This window comes from Neoarius graeffei, chromosome 6, assembly GCF_027579695.1.
Source record: "Neoarius graeffei isolate fNeoGra1 chromosome 6, fNeoGra1.pri, whole genome shotgun sequence".
Taxonomy (NCBI): Eukaryota; Metazoa; Chordata; class Actinopteri; order Siluriformes; family Ariidae; genus Neoarius; species Neoarius graeffei.
In genome coordinates this window covers 32,607,564-32,627,357 of record NC_083574.1, presented here as the reverse complement: position 1 = coordinate 32,627,357, position 19,794 = coordinate 32,607,564, and the positions used below count along the sequence as shown (strand labels likewise).

At 42.1% G+C, this 19,794-nt stretch overlaps 1 protein-coding gene across 1 annotated transcript in view; it reads right to left on the bottom strand.

The window, feature by feature from the left end:
* LOC132887847 (spectrin beta chain, non-erythrocytic 4-like) overlaps positions 1-19,794 on the bottom strand; it is a 221,863-nt gene that overhangs the window by 25,010 nt on the left and 177,059 nt on the right. The window contains exons 32-35 of the mRNA XM_060923573.1: positions 18,098-18,801; positions 17,604-17,664; positions 9,764-10,023; positions 1,057-1,227 (exon numbers count right to left, since the gene is read on the bottom strand). Of these exons, the coding sequence (XP_060779556.1) occupies positions 1,057-1,227; positions 9,764-10,023; positions 17,604-17,664; positions 18,098-18,801 (1,196 nt within the window). The remainder of the gene's footprint in view (positions 1-1,056; positions 1,228-9,763; positions 10,024-17,603; positions 17,665-18,097; positions 18,802-19,794) is intronic.

The window sequence follows — 19,794 nt, the reverse complement described above, 5'->3', positions numbered from 1 at the left end:
ATTTTATGTATAATAAATGCAATTTATTTTACTTTTTTTTAAAACTTCCTATTACTTACTTCCACTATGTATGTATCCACACTTGCATCCACCTCCTCTACAAATCCCTGACAGAATGCATGACCTAACATTTATGCAGCAGATTTTTTCAGTGTCGAAGGGGCACTTCTGGAGAAGAACCACCTGATGTGGGAGCAACAGGGGAGAGGATATCGGGTCAGAGCAACATGGGATTGGCTTGATGCCATGTGCCACCTCAGGATTTTTGTTGAAGAGGGGGCTCCTGAGCTAGCTAGAACAATTTCCCACATTTCCTGTCCCACAGAATACACCATTACAGCTCATGGCCTTGCCATGGGCATCACTCCACCTCCCTGCTTCGCCTTGGATGTCACTATGCTACCTGGGTCCACTTTGTCACGCTGCTGTCCTACTCTCTTGAGAATGTTGCTCTCTCTCCTTGCTCTGCTGAGGATATCGCTCCCCCCTCTGGCTCTGCAAAGGACTTCGCTCCCCCCCTCCGGCTTTGTGAAGGACATCGGTGCTCCCTCTGGTTATGCCTTGGACTTCACTCCCGCAGTGGCTGCAGGGTGGTCATCACTCCATTCTCATGCTCCGCCTTGGACAACGCATCACCCCTTAGCTATGTGTAAGAGGTCATGCTGCCTCATTACCTGGTGGAGCGATATCTCAACCGGCTATCCAGGACTCACTCGACTACATTTTGCATTTCCAGAGCTGTACTTTAAGGGAGGGGGGCGTTCTGTCATGGTAGTGCCAGTGAAAGCTGTACTGCACTAACCATCAGCCTCAGCATGTCACATGGCACTCTAATCACTCTCACCTGTGTCTAATTATACCTTGCTAGTAAACTGATATACTTTGTATGAATTACATATTATTCAGATTATATTTTTAACATTTCTTTATTTTCTAGATCTATTTTTCCTTTTTATTTCTATTTTTATTTTATGTTAATATTATAAAGGTATTTTCATTTTATTATCATCATTTTTTAAAATTTGCAATTATTTAGCTGCACTGTGAATTGTTTACTTAAGAGTGAAGACGTTTTTCCTCTTCTTATAGCCAAGGATGATGTCGCAGGAGCAGCTGCTCAGATTGAGATGTGGCTCATTGTTGTATGTAGATGTTGTGTTCTTTGAATCCTTGAAGAAACCAAGTTCGCCTTTATTCAGTATGCAGTACAGATTCACCCAAGATCTGCTGCAAAATGTAAAAAAGGAAGCGCCGAGCAGGTGTTAGTGTCAAAACAGCTATCTAACTATTACTCACCTGCTGAAAGAGTGAAGAATAAATCCTTAAAAGAGCGATCAGACTGCTGTGAAGAAAATCACCACTTCACAGTGCTGCACTTCTGTGACTTACCTTTGTGGAGAGGCAGGAGATCAGCCAGCAGCATAGAAAAAACATGGAAGAGAAGAGAATTTTGATTAATACAAACAAGCAGTGGTGGCTCATCAATAATGCCCATGCTAGTATGAAAGTAACTGCACTGAGAAAGCACTTTTCTATGCACTTTTCCATCCATCTGTTTTGATGTTGACTGCACATTGACTGGAAATCTCACAAATAAAGTGTTTCTATATGTAAACGTTGTAGTGCGTACAGTGATTGGAAATATCACCCTCCAAACTACCAACCTGGAATATCCAACGATAGTGTTTTTGATCGTTCACTACTTTTAAATTTTTTGGTGATCTTGGGTGTTCATTTTAGATTGTGGGGTTTATTTCAAGGTGCTGACTGCAAAGTTGAATTCTGGGCAAAATGTTCTATTTCTATTGCTGTTGGAGTTTCGAGATGTTTCACTGTTGCACACACCGTGTATCCTATGTGTCACTGTTTTGCCAAGATAAAATGCTTCCTGCATTTTACGATTCTGAAAATTGCAGAAGCAAGTGAGCAACAATATCACGTGACCACCGGGGGACGTGTTTGACCTACTTTTAACTAAAACAAGTTGGCATGGGCAAACATGGCAGACTCCACTCTCCCTCCAGCTAAAAGCCAACAGAAAAGAAAGGAAAGCCTGCCTAGTGAGTGCAACTCCAAGATAGAGCAAGGTTAGATGATGTAATTTTTTCTGGATAGACAATCATTCTAGCTAGTACTTAGCTGTCTTAGCCTTAGAATGCATGGACTCTACTGCACAGTAGCGAGTATGGAGTTATACACCTAATGTTTTGATCTTACAGAAAAAGAAATGATAACACAAAAGCAGTAACAGAAAATATTCATCTTTTGTTTCATGGATCTATTCACAAATGTGAACCTCAAATTACATAGCTGTGACTCAAAAGTCTTCGAGGTCGATGCAGAGTCAATGTTTTCATAAAGCCCTTTACAGTAGTACTTGGCCACAGTCGCTACAGTTAGAACATGTCCAACGCTTAAGAACTCTGCGCTCTAGCAGCACAGTTAATTTAGTAATCCAATTAGTATCTAATACATTTCAGGACTGTGCTGCAACATTATTTATTCACTTCCAGCCAAGACTAAATAGTGTGTAGATGCCAGGACTTTCTTGAAAGAAACCTATAAAATCCTTAGAAACCGCTGCGCAAACAACAGTAATAATTAGTAATCTAGTTTAACTTTATTAATATAATTCACATTAGTATCTTAGCGCTTTCATTATTATTATCTCATCTCATCATCTCTAGCCGCTTTATCCTGTTCTACAGGGTCGCAGGCAAGCTGGAGCCTATCCCAGCTGACTACGGGCAAAAGGCGGGGTACACCCTGGACAAGTCGCCATGTCATCACAGGGCTGACACATAGACACAGACAACCATTCACACTCACATTCACACCTACGGTCAATTTAGAGTCACCAGTTAATCTAACCTGCATGTCTTTGGACTGTGGGGGAAACCGGAGCACCCAGAGGAAACCCACGCGGACACGGGGAGAACATGCAAACTCTGCACAGAAAGGCCCTCGTCGGCCATGGGGCTCGAACCCGGACCTTCTTGCTGTGAGGCGACAGTGCTGACCACTACACCACCGTGCCACCCCATTATTATTATTAATTTGTTTATTGCTACACAGCCTTCCCCTCCATTATACTATTGCGGATACATTTGCACTTTTTGTTTATCAATTAGGTAATCATATCGTTTAATTCCTTCACTTTTTCTTCGATAATTTTTCCTCTACTAGCATCATAGTATTGCTCAAATTTGGCTTATTTTTCATATATCTCCAATATTTAGTATTACAAGTAAAGGGCTTTTTTTTTTTTGTAAATCTCAGGCTAGGACATTTTCTTATATTTTTAGTATTATAAGTTTAACAATTAATATTGAGGCTTTTTAACATTAGTAGAGTATGTATATTTAGCTTTTATATCGGTGAAGAGCCATATTTGTGAAAACTCTGATATTAAACCATAATAATAATAATAATAATAATAATAATACTTTCCATGCATCACCATCTTGGTGTGGCGCAGTTCCATAGTTTTACTAATTAGTTAAAGCTCCTCATGTTCAGCTATTTTTGTAGGTCAATACTGCTTACCTCCAGAGATAGGAAAATGGTCCCAAAAGGGTGAAAAGCATCCCTCAGCACATCAAAATGATCACATCTCCTCTGCATGATATTGTTCTTGTGAGACATAGGAAAATGCCATCCACAATAAAAAATGGAAAATTTCAGATGACTTTGCAGGCAGCACCTTTAATTGATGTTTGCAGGTTCCCAGTTTCTCCTTATATTTGTCATTGTGTGTGCAAACTTAAAACAAAAAAATTTCTTATACATAAGAATGAGTTCTTATATGCACAATAAAATGGGACTGATCAAATGCACAAACAAGTATGTGCAAATCTAAAGAATTAAATATTATTAATACTGTGGTAGCAGGGGCTTGGTCAAGTGCTGGTTTATGAATGGAGAGCGACGGCAGGGAAGGTGAATGGCAAAGTGAAAGCACCTGTTGTTAATTAATGTGCTGTGTCTGTGTGTTTATGTGTAGTGACAGGGAGCAGATAAAAGGGGGAGAGGAGCAGACAGGTGGGGTTTTCCCCCTGACTGAAGTTGCACCTGTTCATTGTGTGTTGGTGGTGTCAATTCTTCAGTTTAGACCACTGAAAAGCATGTTTTGTTTTCTGGTTTAAATAAAACTGAAGGGGAATCTGAACCCGCCTCCGCGTCTGTTCAGTGTCCACCCCCGTCAGGAGTATTACACCAGTGCTGAAAGCCAGGACGCTGACAGGGAACCATCTCCATGGAGTCCCCTCAGTTCAAGGAACTTGTCCATGCCCTTACTACCACCCAACAAAACCAGCACCATGCGCTGGTCGTAATGTGGACTGAGCAGGAATGGCACTTTGAAGCTCTGCTACAGGCCCAGCAAGAGGACCGCCAGGCGCTCCTGCGGCCCATCACTCCAGCAGGTGCCTCAGCCCCAGAGTCCACGGGGTTCCCTCACATCAACCTTACAAAGATGGGGCCACACTATGACCCAGAGGCCTTTTTGGAGCTCTTTGAAAGAGACACAAAGGTGTGGGGGTGGCCAGACAAGCAGCAAGCAGCCCGCCTGCTACCACTCTTGACTGACGGAGTGCAGCTCACAGCTCAGCAAGTGCCTGCAGACAACCTCTGGAATATGCAGATCTAAAGTGTGTGATCCTGCAGTGAATCGGCTGCTCTCCAGAGCAACACCGACAGTGCTTCCGTGCACTGATGCTGGAGGAGGTGGGTTGGCCCTTTGCCTATGGCCAGCAGTTGCAGGACGCCTGCCAGCAGTGGTTGAGGGCAGAAGACCATGACACCGAGGGACATGGTGGCACTGGAACAGTTCATTGCTCAGCTACTGAGGAGAACAGCAAAATGGGTCCAGTGCTACCACCCGATGTTGCTGGATCGAGCCTTTGAGCTGGTGGAGGACTATCTGGCAGCAGTTCCAGTGGCAGGCAGACATCTCTCCCATTCTGATCCCCCTTGTTCCTCCCCTCCCTCCCATCCCCACCCCGTACCATGGAAGCAGGGGCCAATCCCCTTGCAGCCTGCTCCCTGAGCCCATGGTTCCCCTTCCCCTCTTCCCCATATGTTTGTGTCTTTCCCACAGGCGAGTGTTCCTCACCCCAGCAGTGCAGAAGTGAGGCCTGGGTGGGTGTGCTGGTGCTGAGGGGAGCCTGGGCACTTCCAGGACCAGGGCCAGGCAATGGAGGTGGGGGCATTGGTCTGGATCCCCAATGTGCCAGAAACTGCCCCCGATCAAGCTGGAACATACCGCATATTGGTGAGTATTCAAGGGGGTACACATCAGGCTGTGGTGGATTATGGTTGGAATCAGACCTCCATGCATCAAAGCCTGATTAAATGTGGGGCATTGGGAAATGCACAATTGGTGAAGGTCAAATGTGTGCATGGGGACATTCACAGATATTGGCTAATGCCCATCAGTATTCACGTCCAAGGAGAAAAACATAGTGTGGAGGCGGTGGTTAGTCCAAGCCTCACCCACTCACTGATCCTGGGAACAGATTGGCCGGGGTTTAAAACCTTAAGGAAACCGATAGTAGTGGGTGGGTCCTGCAGTAGCATGCCATGGGAGAATCCCACCGCAACATTAGCTGGGGAGGCGATCCCAAGGCTGTCCGCATCAGCTCTGCATCATGATGACATGAACAGTGGGGCGAGCTCTCCTCTCTCTTTGGGGAATCCCTTAAGGGATTTCCCATTGGAGCAGGCACGTGATGAGTCTCTGAGACACACTTCTGACCAAGTTAAAGTAATTGATGGCCAAATCCTCCAAACTAACATTGCACTCTCCTTCCTGTACTTTTGTATTATTAAAGATAGGCTATATCAAGTGATGCAAGGCACTCAAACTAAGGAAGAGATAACACAGTTGTTGGTCCCAAAGAGCCATAGGGAACTTTTATTCCATGCGACCCATCAGAATCCTATGGCTGGGCACTTGGGGCAGGATAAAACACTAAAAATTGTCTCATGGCCCATTTATATTGGCCAGGGATTCACACCAATGTCTGCAAGTGGTGTGCAGCTTGTTGCAAATGCCAGTTCATAAATCCAGTGGCCACACTACAAGTGCAATTGCCCCCATTACCATTAATTGAGATTCCCTTTGAAAGAACTGGCATGGCTCCCATCAGGTCATCAGATAGATCGGCATGCAGATATCACTTTGTGTTACTCATAATGGATGATGCAACACGATATCTGGAAGCAGTGCCTCTCTGCAATATTTTGGCACGCAGTGTTGCGGAGGCACTTTTCCACGTTATCTCCTGAGTCAGGATTCCAAAAGAAATCCTGACTGATCAAAGCATTACTTTTATGTCACACACACTGCACGAACTGTACAATTTATTGGGGATTAAAGTGATTCATACAAGTGTTTATCACTAAAAACTGGGACAGGTGGCTAGGCCCTCTGTTGTTTGCAGTGCATGAGGTCCTGGCAAGCCTCCACTGGGTTTTCCCTGTTTGAATTGCTGTATGGGCACAAGCCCTGTGGTGTCTTAGACATCATTAGAGAAAATTGGGAGGCGAGTCCTTCTCAAAGCAAAAAAGGAATTCAATATGTTCTTGACCTGACAGCAAAACTCCATGCACTGAGTCACATAACCCAGGAGAATTTGCTACAGGCCCAAGAACATCAATCCCGCCTGTACAACAGAGGGACATGGCTAAGGGAATTTGCACCGGGAAATAAAGTCCTCTTTTTACTGCCTACCTGAAGCTCAGAATTACTCACCAATTGGCAAGGGCCCTTTGAGGTCACATGGCGAATTGGGGAGGTTGACTATGAGGCCAAATGTCCAGATAGAGGCAACACATCAAGTTTACCATCTCAATCTCCTGAAACTGTGGAGAAAGGAGGTTCCTGTGGCTCTGGTGAATGTACTTCCAGAGACGGTAGAGCTGGGACCATAGGTAAGCCTAAAAATTGCAGCCCAATTCACCCAGGTCCCCTGTGGAGACTACCTCTCACCATCCCAGACAGCACAGGTTATTAGGTTACAGGAAGAATTCTGCAATGTGTTCTCGCCCCTCCCTGGTCACACAGACCTCATAGAACACCACATTGAGACTAACCCAGGAGTGGTGGTGTGCAGCCGCCTGTATCGGCTCCCTGAGCACAAGAAAAATGTGGTTTGGGATGAACTCCAGGCAATGCTTAAGAATGGGGTAATTGAGGAGTCGCACAGCGACTGGAGCAGCCCAGTGGTCTTGGTTCCCAAGACTGACGGGTCAATCCAGTTCTGTGTGGACAATAGAAAAAAAGTCAATGCGGTGTCTAAATTTGATGCATATCCGATGCCTCGCATTGATGAACTGCTCAACACATGGCTCACTTTTACTCAACACTGAATTTAACAAAGGGATATTGGCAGATCCCCTTGAATCCATTATCCCATGAGAAAATGGCCTTTTCCACTCTGTTTGGTTTGCACCAATTTGCCACCCTTCCTTTCGAGTAGTTTGTGGCCTCAGCAATGTTTCTGCATCTCATGGACTGAATTATCCTTCCCCACAGACCGTATGCGGCAGCCTACTTAGATGAAAATCATCTATTGTAATGATTGGGAGCAGTATCTACATCATCTCAGGGTGGTCCTGAGGTCATTGAGGCACGCTGGCCTCACAACAAACCTGAAAAAGTGTGCAGTTGGATGGGTGGAAGTACAGTATCTGGGCTTCCACTTGGGTCATGAGCAGGTGCGTCCCCAAATTGATAAGACTGCAGCAATTGTGGCCTGACCAAGACCTAAGACCAAAAAGGGGGTGAGGCAGTTCCTGTGGCTGGCTGGCTATTATAGGTGGTTCATGCCTAACTTTTCGGATGTCACCAGTGCTGATGGAGCTCACTAAAAAGGGAGCACCAGATCCAGTTCAGTGGACAGAGCTGTGCCAACAGGCCTTTACCCAGGTAAAAGCTGCATTGTGTGGGGGGCCACTTTTATACTCCCCTGACTTCTCTCTCCCTTTTGTTTTGCAGACTGATGCATCAGACAGAGGGCTGGGGACCATTTTGTCTCAAATGGTGGAGGGAGAGGAGCGCCCTGTGCTGTACATCAGCCACAAGCTCTCCATGTGAGAGATGAAGTACAGCACCATCAAGAAAGAATGTTTGGCCATTAAATGGGCAGTCCTCACCCTCTGTTACTGTCTGCTGGGACACCCCTTCACACTCTACTTGGATCATGTCCCACTCAAGTGGCCCCACCGCATTAAGGATACCAATGCGTGGATCAACCATTGGTATCTGGCCCTGCAGCCTTTTAAGTTCTAGGTGGTCCAGAGGCCAGGGGTGCAGATGGTGGTAGCAGACTACCTCTCCCAGCAGAGGGGGGAGTCAGCTGCAGGCTGGATGACTCCCTGGCCTGAGTCAGGCAGTGGGGGCATGTGGCAGTGGGGGCATGGTTGAATGCCGGTTTGTGAATGGAGAGCGAAGCCGGGGAATGTGAGTGGCAAAGTGGGAGCACCTGTTGTTAATTAATGTGCTGTGCCTGTGTGCAGTGATGGGGAGCAGATAAGCGGGGGAGAGGAGCAGAGAGGGGTGTTTTTCCCCCTGGCTGGAGTAACACCTGTTGGTTTTGTGTTGGTTGTGTCAATTCTTTCGTTTAAACCGCTAAAAAGCGAGTTTTGTTTTCTGGTTTAAATAAAACTGAGGTGACTCTGAACCTGCCTGCCTGTCTGTCTGTTTAGCGTCCACCCCTGTCAGGGAACTATTACAAATACCAATTGTTCAATGCCACAATACGTGTTCCTCCCATTGCTTAGTCAAATACAAACATTCTGATAAATAACCATGGCGGCATCATTTTAAACGGTACTGATTAATCTGTTTTTGATCAAGATTATGAGGCACTTTTGTAAGTTGCTCAGAATAAGAGAGTCAAGGGAAAAATATGGTGGACATTGAAACTCACTGCCTCTTTTAATTTGATGTAGGTGTGTGCATTCCTGGTGTTAGGAAACATACTGTGTGTTTGACTAGTACTGCTCAGAATTTTCAACAGAAGAACATTTAAATGGGAGTACAGTGACATTTTTGAAAATTCATAAAACATCTGGATGGAAAACACCTATGAGCAGCACTCACTGCACATGTATATCATTTTATGTGTGCAGGCATAAAAGTAAAAGGCAGCCGTCTTGAATTTGTATTTCAGGCTAGTCAATGAAATGAACCCACATGCTGCTTGGCCTTGGGGGGGGAGGATGCTGTTGAAAGGGTAAGAACCACTAATATTGACTCTGTACCATACCTTATAAGCCGTGGAATCAAAAAAACAGCAGCTGTTGGTCTTCTGCCAAAAGAGGCTAACAGCTAGCATCAAGATGTCATGCAAGATGCAAGCTGTGCTAACGGTACAGTATTTAATACCGTTAATGAGGAAAAAATAGTCACAGCACCTCTAATTTGTGCAAGCAAAAATAAATAATACTTTGCTCATGTTAAAGTAAGATATTTTTTCTTTCCAAAAGCTATATCATCAAGCTAGACAGAAATTTAACACAGCACAGAGAAAATTAAAAACTGAAGCAATTTTTTTTTTTTACTATTTTAGTTTGGGTTGATTGCAAACGTTTAAGAAAAAAAAAGACAAACTATCAAGCACTGGTGCAATAGTGGATGCTAGTTTAGTGTTAGCATACAGTATAATCATGCTAAGCCCTGACTGGCATAACTGGAGCAAGGCTAATAGCATGCTATGCTATGTTTATGCCCACAGGCTTTATGTTAAATGAGCCCCACCTGTTAGAGCTTTTTTTCTGGCTCTCTATGTCTAGCTTGCGGAAGAGGAAGCCCTCACGCTGAGCATTATGGGAAGGTGGCTGGGGGACAGATGAGCTGCTTTGTGCAGGAGCAGATCGTGAACGTCTCGTTTCACCCTGTGCCCCATCTTTGGGCCGCGGCCGTCTCCGTGGTTTTGGTCGGTCTCGAGCTCGGGGTCGGTCTGGCCGTGACGACTTCTCTGGAAATCCATTTGGAAGGCGAGGAATTTCTCCTCGAGCCTAAGATTTTAATTATATTTTAATTAACATTGATTATGTGTGTTATAATACTATAATGTATTCTAACCCATATTTGCAAGTTATATAAACACCATATCTATATAATACACCTTAGAATTATGTAGGTTATTATATTAACCATGCTATAATCAAGATTTCATTTTATAATAAAAACATGACAATGAGACTGACAAAAACAAATAAACACAATTATTAAAAAATAATTAAATTACACAAGGTTACTAGATCATTCAAATACTTGCTTCTATATTATTATTATTGCATATGATACAGTGGTGCTTGAAATTTTGTGAGCCCTTTAGAATATTCTATATTTCTGCATAAATATGGCCTAAATCATCAGATTTTCACAAAAGTCCTGAAAGTAGATAAAGAGAACCCAGTTAAACAAATGAGACAAAAAATATTATACTTGGTCATTTATTTATTGAGGAAAATGATCCAATATTACATATCTGTAAGTGGCAAAAGTATGTGAACCTCTAGGATTAGCAGTTAATTTGAAGGTGAAAATAGGGTTAGGTGTTTTCAATCAATGGGATGACAATCAGGTGTGAGTGGGCACCCTGTTTTATTTAAAGAACAGGGCTCTATCAAAGTCTGATCTTCACAACACATGTTTGTGGAAGTGTATCATGGCACGAACAAAGGAGATTTCTGAGGACCTCAGAAAAAGCGTTGTTGATGCTCATCAGGCTGGAAAAGGTGCAAAACCATCTCTAAAGAGTTTGCACTCTGCCAATCCACAGTCAGACAGATTGTGTACAAATGGAGGAAATTCAAGACCATTGTTACCCTCCCCAGGAGTGGTCGAACAACAAAGATCACTCCAAGAGCAAGGCGTGTAATAGTCGGCGAGGTCACAAAGGACCCCAGGGTAACTTCTAAGCAACTGAAGGCCTCTCTCACATTGGCTAATGTTAATGTTCATGAGTCCACCATCAGGAGGAACACTGAACAATGGTGTACATGGCAGGGTTGCAAGGAGAAAGCCACTGCTCTCCAAAAAGAATACTGCTGCTCGTCTGCAGTTTAGTAAAAGATCATGTGGACAAGCCAGAAGGCTATTGGAAAAATGTTTTGTGGATGGATGAGACCAAAATAGAACTTTTTGGTTTAAATGAGAAGCGTTATTTTTGGAGAAAGGAAAAACACTGCATTGCAGCATAAGAACCTTATCCCATCTGTGAAACATGGTGGTAGTAGTATCATGGTTTGGGCCCATTTTGCTGCATCTTGGCTAGGACGGCTTGCCATCATTGATGGAACAATGAATTCTGAATTATACCAGCGAATTCTAAAGGAAAATGTCAGGACATCTGTCCATGAACTGAATCTCAAGAGAAGGTGGGTCATGCAGCAAGACAACGACCCTAAGCACACAAGTCGTTCTACCAAAGAATGGTTAAAGAAGAATAAAGTTAATGTTTTGGAATGGCCAAGTCAAAGTCCTGACCTTAATCCAATCGAAATGTTGTGGAAGGACCTGAGGCGAGCAGTTCATGTGAGGAAACCCACCAACACCCCAGAGTTGAAGCTGTTCTGTACAGAGTAATGGGCTAAAATTCCTCCGAGCCAGTGTGCAGGACTGATCAACAGTTACTGGAAACGTTTAGTTGCAGTTATTGCTGCACAAGGGGGTCACACCAGATACTGAAAAGCAAAGGTTCACATACTTTTGCCACTCACAGATATGTAATATTGGATCATTTTCCTCAATAAATAAATTACCAAGTATAATTTTTTTTGTCTCATTTGTTTAACTGGGTTCTCTTTATCTACTTTTAGGACTTGTATGAAAATCTGATGTTGTTTTAGGTCATATTTATGCAGAAATATAGAAAATTCTAAAGGGTTCACAAACTTTCAAGCACCACCGTACTCATATCACTGTATGTGCAAAGACAGACCAGTAGCATAAAACTATATACCAATTTCATCAATGTTTAAATTTTCTTAAATAAGGAGATATTATCTTGAGTGCATGTACACTCACCATTCATGTTAATACGAATACCGGTAAACCTGCTTATTTATGCAGTTATCCAATCACCCAATCATGTGGCAGCAACATAATGCATAAAATCATTCAGGTACAGATCAAGCGCCTCAGTTGATGTTCACATCAAACATCAGAATGAGGAAAATGTGTGATTTCCAGACTGGTCTGAGCTCACAGAAAGTCTATAGTAACTCAAATAAGCACTCTTTACAACCATGGTGAGCAGCAAAGCTTCTCAGAAAACACAACACATTAAACCTTGAGGTGAATGAGTTACAACAGCAGAAGATCACATCAGGTTCCACTCCTGTCAACCATGAACAAGAATCTATCATGGGCACAGACTCATTGAACCTGTACAGTTCAACACTTAAAAAAGACCAAGTGATTTGTTTTCTAATCTTCAACTGTCCAGCTTCATCGAGTCTGTGCTCATGATAGCCTCAGGTTCCTGTTCTTGGCTGGCAGGAGTGGAACCCAATGTGGTCTTCTGCTGTTGCACGCTGAGATACTTTTCTGCTCATTACGGTTGTAAGGAGTTATTATATCCTTCCTGGCAGCTCAAACCAATCCAGCCATTTTCATCTGACGTCTCTTATGAACAAGGCATTTCCACCCATAAAACTGTCACTCACTTAATGTTTTTTGTTTTTCACACCATTCTGTGTAAACTCTCGAGACTGTTGTGTGTGAAAGTCCCTGGAGATCAGCAGTTTGTGAAATACTCAAACCAGCCCCTTTGGCACCAACAACCATGCCATGGTAAGTCACTGGCACCACTGGTACACTTTTTCCCCCATTCTGATGTTGGATGTGAACATTAACTGAAGCTCTTGATCTGTATCTGCATGATTTTATGCATTGTGTTGCTGAAGCAATCCCACAGAAGAGCTACTGTAGTACAAATTGCAGAAAAATTTAATGCTGACACCTTTCTGTTTGAGCCAGCCCTAACTTTTTCAGCAGTTTGTGCTACAATGGCTCTTCTGTGGGACTGGACCATATGGGCTAGCCTTCATGTCCCGTGTGAATCAATGAGCCTTAGCTGCCCTTGACCCTGTCACCGGTTCACCGTTTGTCCTTCCTTGGACCACTTTTGGTAGGTACTAACAACTGCATACTAGGAATACAAGATGTGCCATTTTGGAGATGCTCAGACCCAGTGAGCTAGCCGTCACAATTTGGCCCTTTTCAAAGTCGCTCAGATCCTTATGCTTGCCTATTTTATCTGCTTCCAACACATCAACTTCAAGAACTGACTGTTCTCTTGCTGCCTAATATATCCCACCCCTTGACTGGTGCCATTGGGGTGAGATAATCAAATGTTATTCACTTCACCTGTCAGTAGTCATAATGACTGTCTGTAATGAATGGCTGATCGGTATAAACAGAATGACAATTTGCAAATCTTGCAAACCCTATACTTCACTGAAAATAATACAAAGACAATTGACAATATAGCAAATGTTGAAACTGAGAAATTTTATTGTTTTTTGAAAAATATATGCTCATTTTCAATTTGATATCAGCAACACATTTCAAAAAAGTTAGGGCAGGGGCATGTTTACCACTGTGTTGCATCACCTCTACTTTTAACAACACTCTGTAAACATTTGGGAACCAAAGAGACCAAATGCTGTAGTTTTCCTGGTATACAATTTCAGTTGCTCAACAGTTCATGATCTCCTTTCTCATATTTTGCATTTCATAATGCACCAAATGTTTTAAATGGGAGACAGGTCTGGACTGCAGGCAGGCCAGTTTAGTACCTGGACTCTTACTACGAAGCCATGCAGTTTTAATATGTGGAGAAAGCAGTTTGGCTTTGTCTTGCTAAAAGAAGGAGGGCCTTCCCTGAAAAAGATTTTGTCTGGATGGCAGCATATTGCTCTGAAATGTGTATATATCATTCAGCATTGATGACGCCTTCCCAGATGCCCAAGCTACATATGTCATGTGCACTAATGCACCCTCATACCATCACAGACACTGGCTTTTGAATTGTGCACTGATAAAAAGCTGGATGGTCCCTTTCCTCTTTAGCCTGGAGGACATGGTGTCCATGATTTCTAAAAAGTTTCTACTTTTGATTCATCAGACCTTGTGACAATTTTCCACTTCGGCTCAGTCCATCGTAAAAGAGCTCAGGCCCAGAGAAGGTGGCAGTGTTTCTGGATATTGTTTATATATGGTTTTAATTTACATTTGTGGATGCAGTAATGAACTGTTTTCACAGATGATGATTTTCTGAAGTGTTCCTGAACCCATACAATGATTTCCACTACAAACACATGCCTGCATTTAATGCAGTGTCGCCTGAGGGCCTGAAGTAGAGCCCTGCACTCCCGCGGGACCCGCCGCAAAGCAGTGCGGCGCGGGACAAATTTTGAAAGCTCATTGCGGGCGCAGGCGGGACCGGAAGTGCACATATGCGCGCGCGGGCGGGAGCGGGAGTGCACATATGCGGCGCGGGCAGGAGCGGTGATAAGCTGCAGTCCTGCTAACTAAAAACGTGTTTGAAATAAAATTTATAAATTATTAATTTATGTCTATCATATATAATTTGTGCTGGATATTTTATTTGGCATTAATAAAAACATTTTAAGATGCCTAAATTTGCAGAGAGAGTCAGATTGCCAGATTGAGTGAGGAATGGCATCTTAAATTTGCCATTGATCACCCTAATGGGAAATCCTTTGATCACTCTAATGACTCGCAGTTCACACCCAGCTAGCAAGAGAACCATGAGTGAAGTGATTTACTGCTTGCGTTAGTCTACAACTCTAATCAGAGAGACAGGTTACACAGTGACGGTAGGCTTGACTCAATGCTATCCCAGAAATCCTTCCTGTAATATGCAAATTTGGCTGTCCAATCAGAGGCGGCCAAATTTGCATATTACAGGAAGGATTTCTGGGATAGCATTGAGTCAAGCCTACCGTCACTGTGTAACCTGTCTCTCTGATTAGAGTTGTAGACTAACTCAAGCAGTAAATCAATTCACTTCTCTTACTAGCTCTGCTTTGCAATAAAAATAAAAAAAACCCACCATTGGTACAAAGCAAGCCCATTCACTTTTTTTATGCTGATCAGAGAATTACAATGGTTTCTCATGTGATAAAAATGTGCGATTCGCGATTAAATATTTTAATCGTTTGACAGCACTAATTATTATTATTATTATTATTAGAGACACTACATGCTGAATTCAGAAACAAGGTAAATAATAACAAACGTGAACGTGAGCTGTAGATATTTATGCTCAAATCCACTCAAAGTAGGGGGCGGGGCACCATCACGCTGTGTCAAGACAAGAGCTTTCCTGAGAAATAACGCGAACGTCTGCATCATGCGGGATTTGCGGGCGGGAGCGGGACAAAATATGGCAGGCGTGGGCGGGAGCGGGACTGAAAATCATAATTTTTTTGTGGGCGCGGGCGGGAGCGGGACTGAAAATCATAATTCTTTGCGGGCGCGGGCGGGAGCGGGACTGAAAATCATAATTCTTTGCGGGCGCGGGCGGGAGCGGGACTGCACAATGTGGGCGCGGACGGGAGCGGGACTGAAAAATCCGACCTGCACAGACCTCTAGCCTGAAGATCACAGCCATCCAATATCAGTTTTCAGCCTTGTCTCTTACGTGCAGATATTTCTCCAGATTCTCTGAATCTTTTAATGATATTATGTATCATACATGATGTGATCCGCAAATTCTTCGTAATTTTACATCGAGCATTGTTATTCTTAAAAATTGTTGCACTGCTTGCACACACAGTCTTTCACAGAGCGGTGAAGGCCTCCCCATCTTTACTTCTGAGAGACTCAACCTCTCTGGGCTGAGATGCTCTTTTTTTATAACCAATCACGTTACTGACCTGTTGCCAATTAACCAAATTAGTTTTTTTTTTAGCAATACACAACTTTTTCAGTATTTTGTTGCCCCTGTGCCAACTTTTTTTGTAATGTGTTGCTGACATCAAATTCAAAATGAGCATATATTTTTTCAAAAAAACAATAAAATTTTTCAGTTTCAACATTTGGTATGTTGTCTTTGTATTATTTTCAATGAAACATAGGGTTTCCAAGATTTGCAAATCATCATATTGTGTTTTTATTTATATTTTACACACAGTCTCTCAAATGTATGGAATTGGGGTTGTAAATGAAACAAAGTCAATATTTGGCGTGAGACAACCCTTTGCTTAAATAAAATAGTCTCGGGTACTATTAGTGCAGTTTTATTAGGAAATGATCATTTCAATTTTCAAATGAGCAATCAATTTTCCCAATGGCCAAGTCAAGTTAATCAAAATACCTTTGGGAATTATTTTTCCACTGTATCCCAACTTCTTGTAAGGTTAAATGATTCTTTTCTAAGTATTCTGTTATAACGTTCTAATAACGTTCTGGGAACGCTGTATGTAGGTTATTCATGTGACCTAATGCACAACGTGCCAAGGATGATTTTATAATGTTTTCAGCATTTTAGTGTGAATTTAGTTATTGTCCACATTAAATCAAATGTTTTTCAAAACAACATGGCTCGTTTTTGCTCAATCAGTTAATAGTTTACATAAAAACCCAAAAGAAAGACATCTATGTTTTCATTTCAATGAAGATTGACTAAAGTTTTTATTTAAATACTTTATATTTGTAAATGTGTACTTTCACAGTTATCATTATGTATTTTAAAGTTGAAAGTATTTTTAAAGTTGATAAATTTGAACTGGCCCAGTTGTTTTGCAACGTTTTAAGAACGTTCTAGTAACGTTATGTGGAGGTTATAGGTTTACGTTCTACTAACGTCCTGGGGACGTTGTGTATAGGTTATTCATGAACTGATCCAAGTATCTTTGTAGGATTTTTATAACATTCTCAGCATTGGAGTATGAATAAGTCATAAAGTTCTGCATGAATTGAATCCAATGTTCTTCAAGATATAGCACTAGGAGCCTTTATTTATTCCCAATATAAAGTTTATGGAGTACATATAAATTTACCTTAAAGTGACACATTTGTTTAGCCTCAAAATTGTAAAAAGAAATGATAAAATTTGATTTATATGTTAATATAAACACCATTACTACTTGTGAAGCAGTTGTAGTTTCAATATCGTAAAATTGATTCCTTTTATATACTCTGTGAATCTTACGAATTTGGATAGATCATTGAGACTTGACATTCTGAAGCATAATTTTGTTAGCTGGGGAGCTGTGGGTTTTACTGAACATCTTGCAGAACCAGCCACAGTTCTTCTGGACACTTTGTCACATTTGCTTCTTAATTTTGCAGCAAAGTTTAGTAGCCTTCATTATGTTTTCTCTTTTAATCTGAAAAGTGGTGTCTTATGTAATATGCTGCTCAGATATAATTTTTTTTCTGTAACATTTAATTTTGTGCTGGAAATCAAACATTTGGAACTCTAAAATGTTTTTGTACTGACTCGATAATGTAGAAGTCATAAAATAGAAACCTATAACAAAGTTTGGATGAAAAAATAGGGTGCCTACATTGTTTAGCAAACAATGTTAAACATAAATAGAGGTTGTGAATTCACCTGTGCAGCTTCTCTCTCCTGAAGCTGTTCCACAATGTCAGCTAAGGTAGAACGTTTCTCTCTGCAATGAATTAGCAAAATGAATACACTGAACTACTTGACAAAAGTTTAACAACACAGAGGGTTTTTGTTCAATTAAGAAATATGCTCCATAAAACAGCTCAAAATTGTAACAGGAAACATTTTAATATATACTGCCATATAAGGGTTGGTATAAGCAACTCAGAAACACCAACTGGCACTTTAATTAGTGAGCAAGCTGGCAGCTTGTGTTCATCCATACAAGAATAAAAACGCTAACTCAGTTTAAAAAGTGCAGGTGTGTTCCTTAGCAGAGAAGCTACAAAGCTAGTGTGAGTGAACAACTGTTGTGTGCACAGTGAGCTAAAAGTAATGTATGATGACACTGCTGAAATCAGATACTCTCAAGGTTCATTTACAATTAAAATGCTGACCAATACATGATATGGAAATGTAATACTCTGCTGTCTCACCCTCCTCCTGATCGTCTGTCTGATGGTTCTCTGCCCGTCTCATGTTCGCTGCTTTCTTGTCTCTCAAGCCGATGTCGGTCTCTTCTCCGGGTTTCATATACTTCCTGTTCGCTGGAGGTCTGTCTCTCTAGCCTCCTCTCTCTCTCTGCCCTTTCCCGCCATACTTCCTGTGGAAGTTCATCTCTCCTCGCTTGAATCAGCTGTTCGTTAGAAAGCTGACGTTCCATACGAAAGTCCTTCACATGAGGACGTTGCTGTTCCACCTGCAATTCAGGGCGACTGCCTCCACTGCATCCCGGCTCCTGAAGCACTACCTCTGCCATTATATTCACATCTATTAGAGGGCGCACAGTGTCACGCAGTGGTCTTATCTGAGTGCTTTTAAGTTCTGTGGACATTCCAAGACCTGCAGCGACCCCCAGGACACCAGTATTTCTTGCCTCTTGGATTCTGGACATGGCTGATCCACTCACAACTGGTGTGTAGTTTGTGACTGTTGAGCCAAGTCTCCGAGATCCGGGTGGCGTAGATGGCTGAGCCATGTTTCGCTCACCCCAATAGTCTCCCTGTTCGTAAATGGTCTGCTTGTGAAGTGATGAAGGGCTGCTACGTGCTGGAGATGAATCCTGTGGGTCCAGAAAAACCTTACGACCCAGCAAAGGAGTTGGAGGCAGCTTACTCTGCTCTGCCTTCATCTTCTCTACCTGCATGAAAGAGATGAGATCTTAATGTTATTTGCTTATTAGAAACTGCAGTGCTCCATGCTCATGTAGTAAGCAAGGAGGGACACTTACAGAAAGAGCCCATTCAAGTTACAGTATTGAGGAAGCAACTTAGTTTATGTAGTTATCTATGATTTTTTGTATGAATTCATTTTGCATCTGATTTTGTACAAATTCAGTGATTCATAGGCAATTTAGAGTAGCCAATTCACCCATGATTTTGGGAGATGAGAGGAAACCGGACACTGGGAGAACATGTGTAACAAGAGACCATAGAGCTGTGACACTGACAATACTACCCATGCCACTCATATAGCTGAGTAATACCCAATATCAATTACCTTATAAAAGGTTATAGTAATCAACTAAATAGTAAAACACCAATTCCAAAAAAGTTGGGATACTGTGTAAAACAAATAAAAACAGAACATGATTATTTACAAATAATGGAAACCCTATATTTGATTGAAAATAATAAAAGACAATGTATCAAATGCTGAAAATAAATCTTATTGACTTTTTGAAAAATATATGCTCATTTTGAATTTAGTGCCAGCAACATGTTTTAAAAAAGTTGGTACAGTGGCAACAAAAGATTGGAAAAATTGTGTAATGTTTAAAAAAAAAAAAAAAAAGATGCTCAGCATGATAAAAAGAGCATCCGAGAGAGGCTGAGTTTCTCAGAAGTAAAGATAGGGAGGGGTACACTGCTGTGTGAAAGACTGCATGGGCAAACAGTGCAACAATTTAAGAATAACGTTCTTTCTAAAATTGTAAAGAATTTGGGGATCACATTATCTATGGTACATAGATCATGTGATCCCCAAATTCAGCACGGTGGTGTAGTGTTTAGCACTGTCGCCTCACAGCAAGAAGGTTATGGGTTCAAGCCCAGCAGCCGGTAGGGGCCTTTCTGTGTGGAGTTTGCATGTTCTCCCCGTGTCAGCGTGGGTTTCCTCTGGGTGCTCCGGTTTC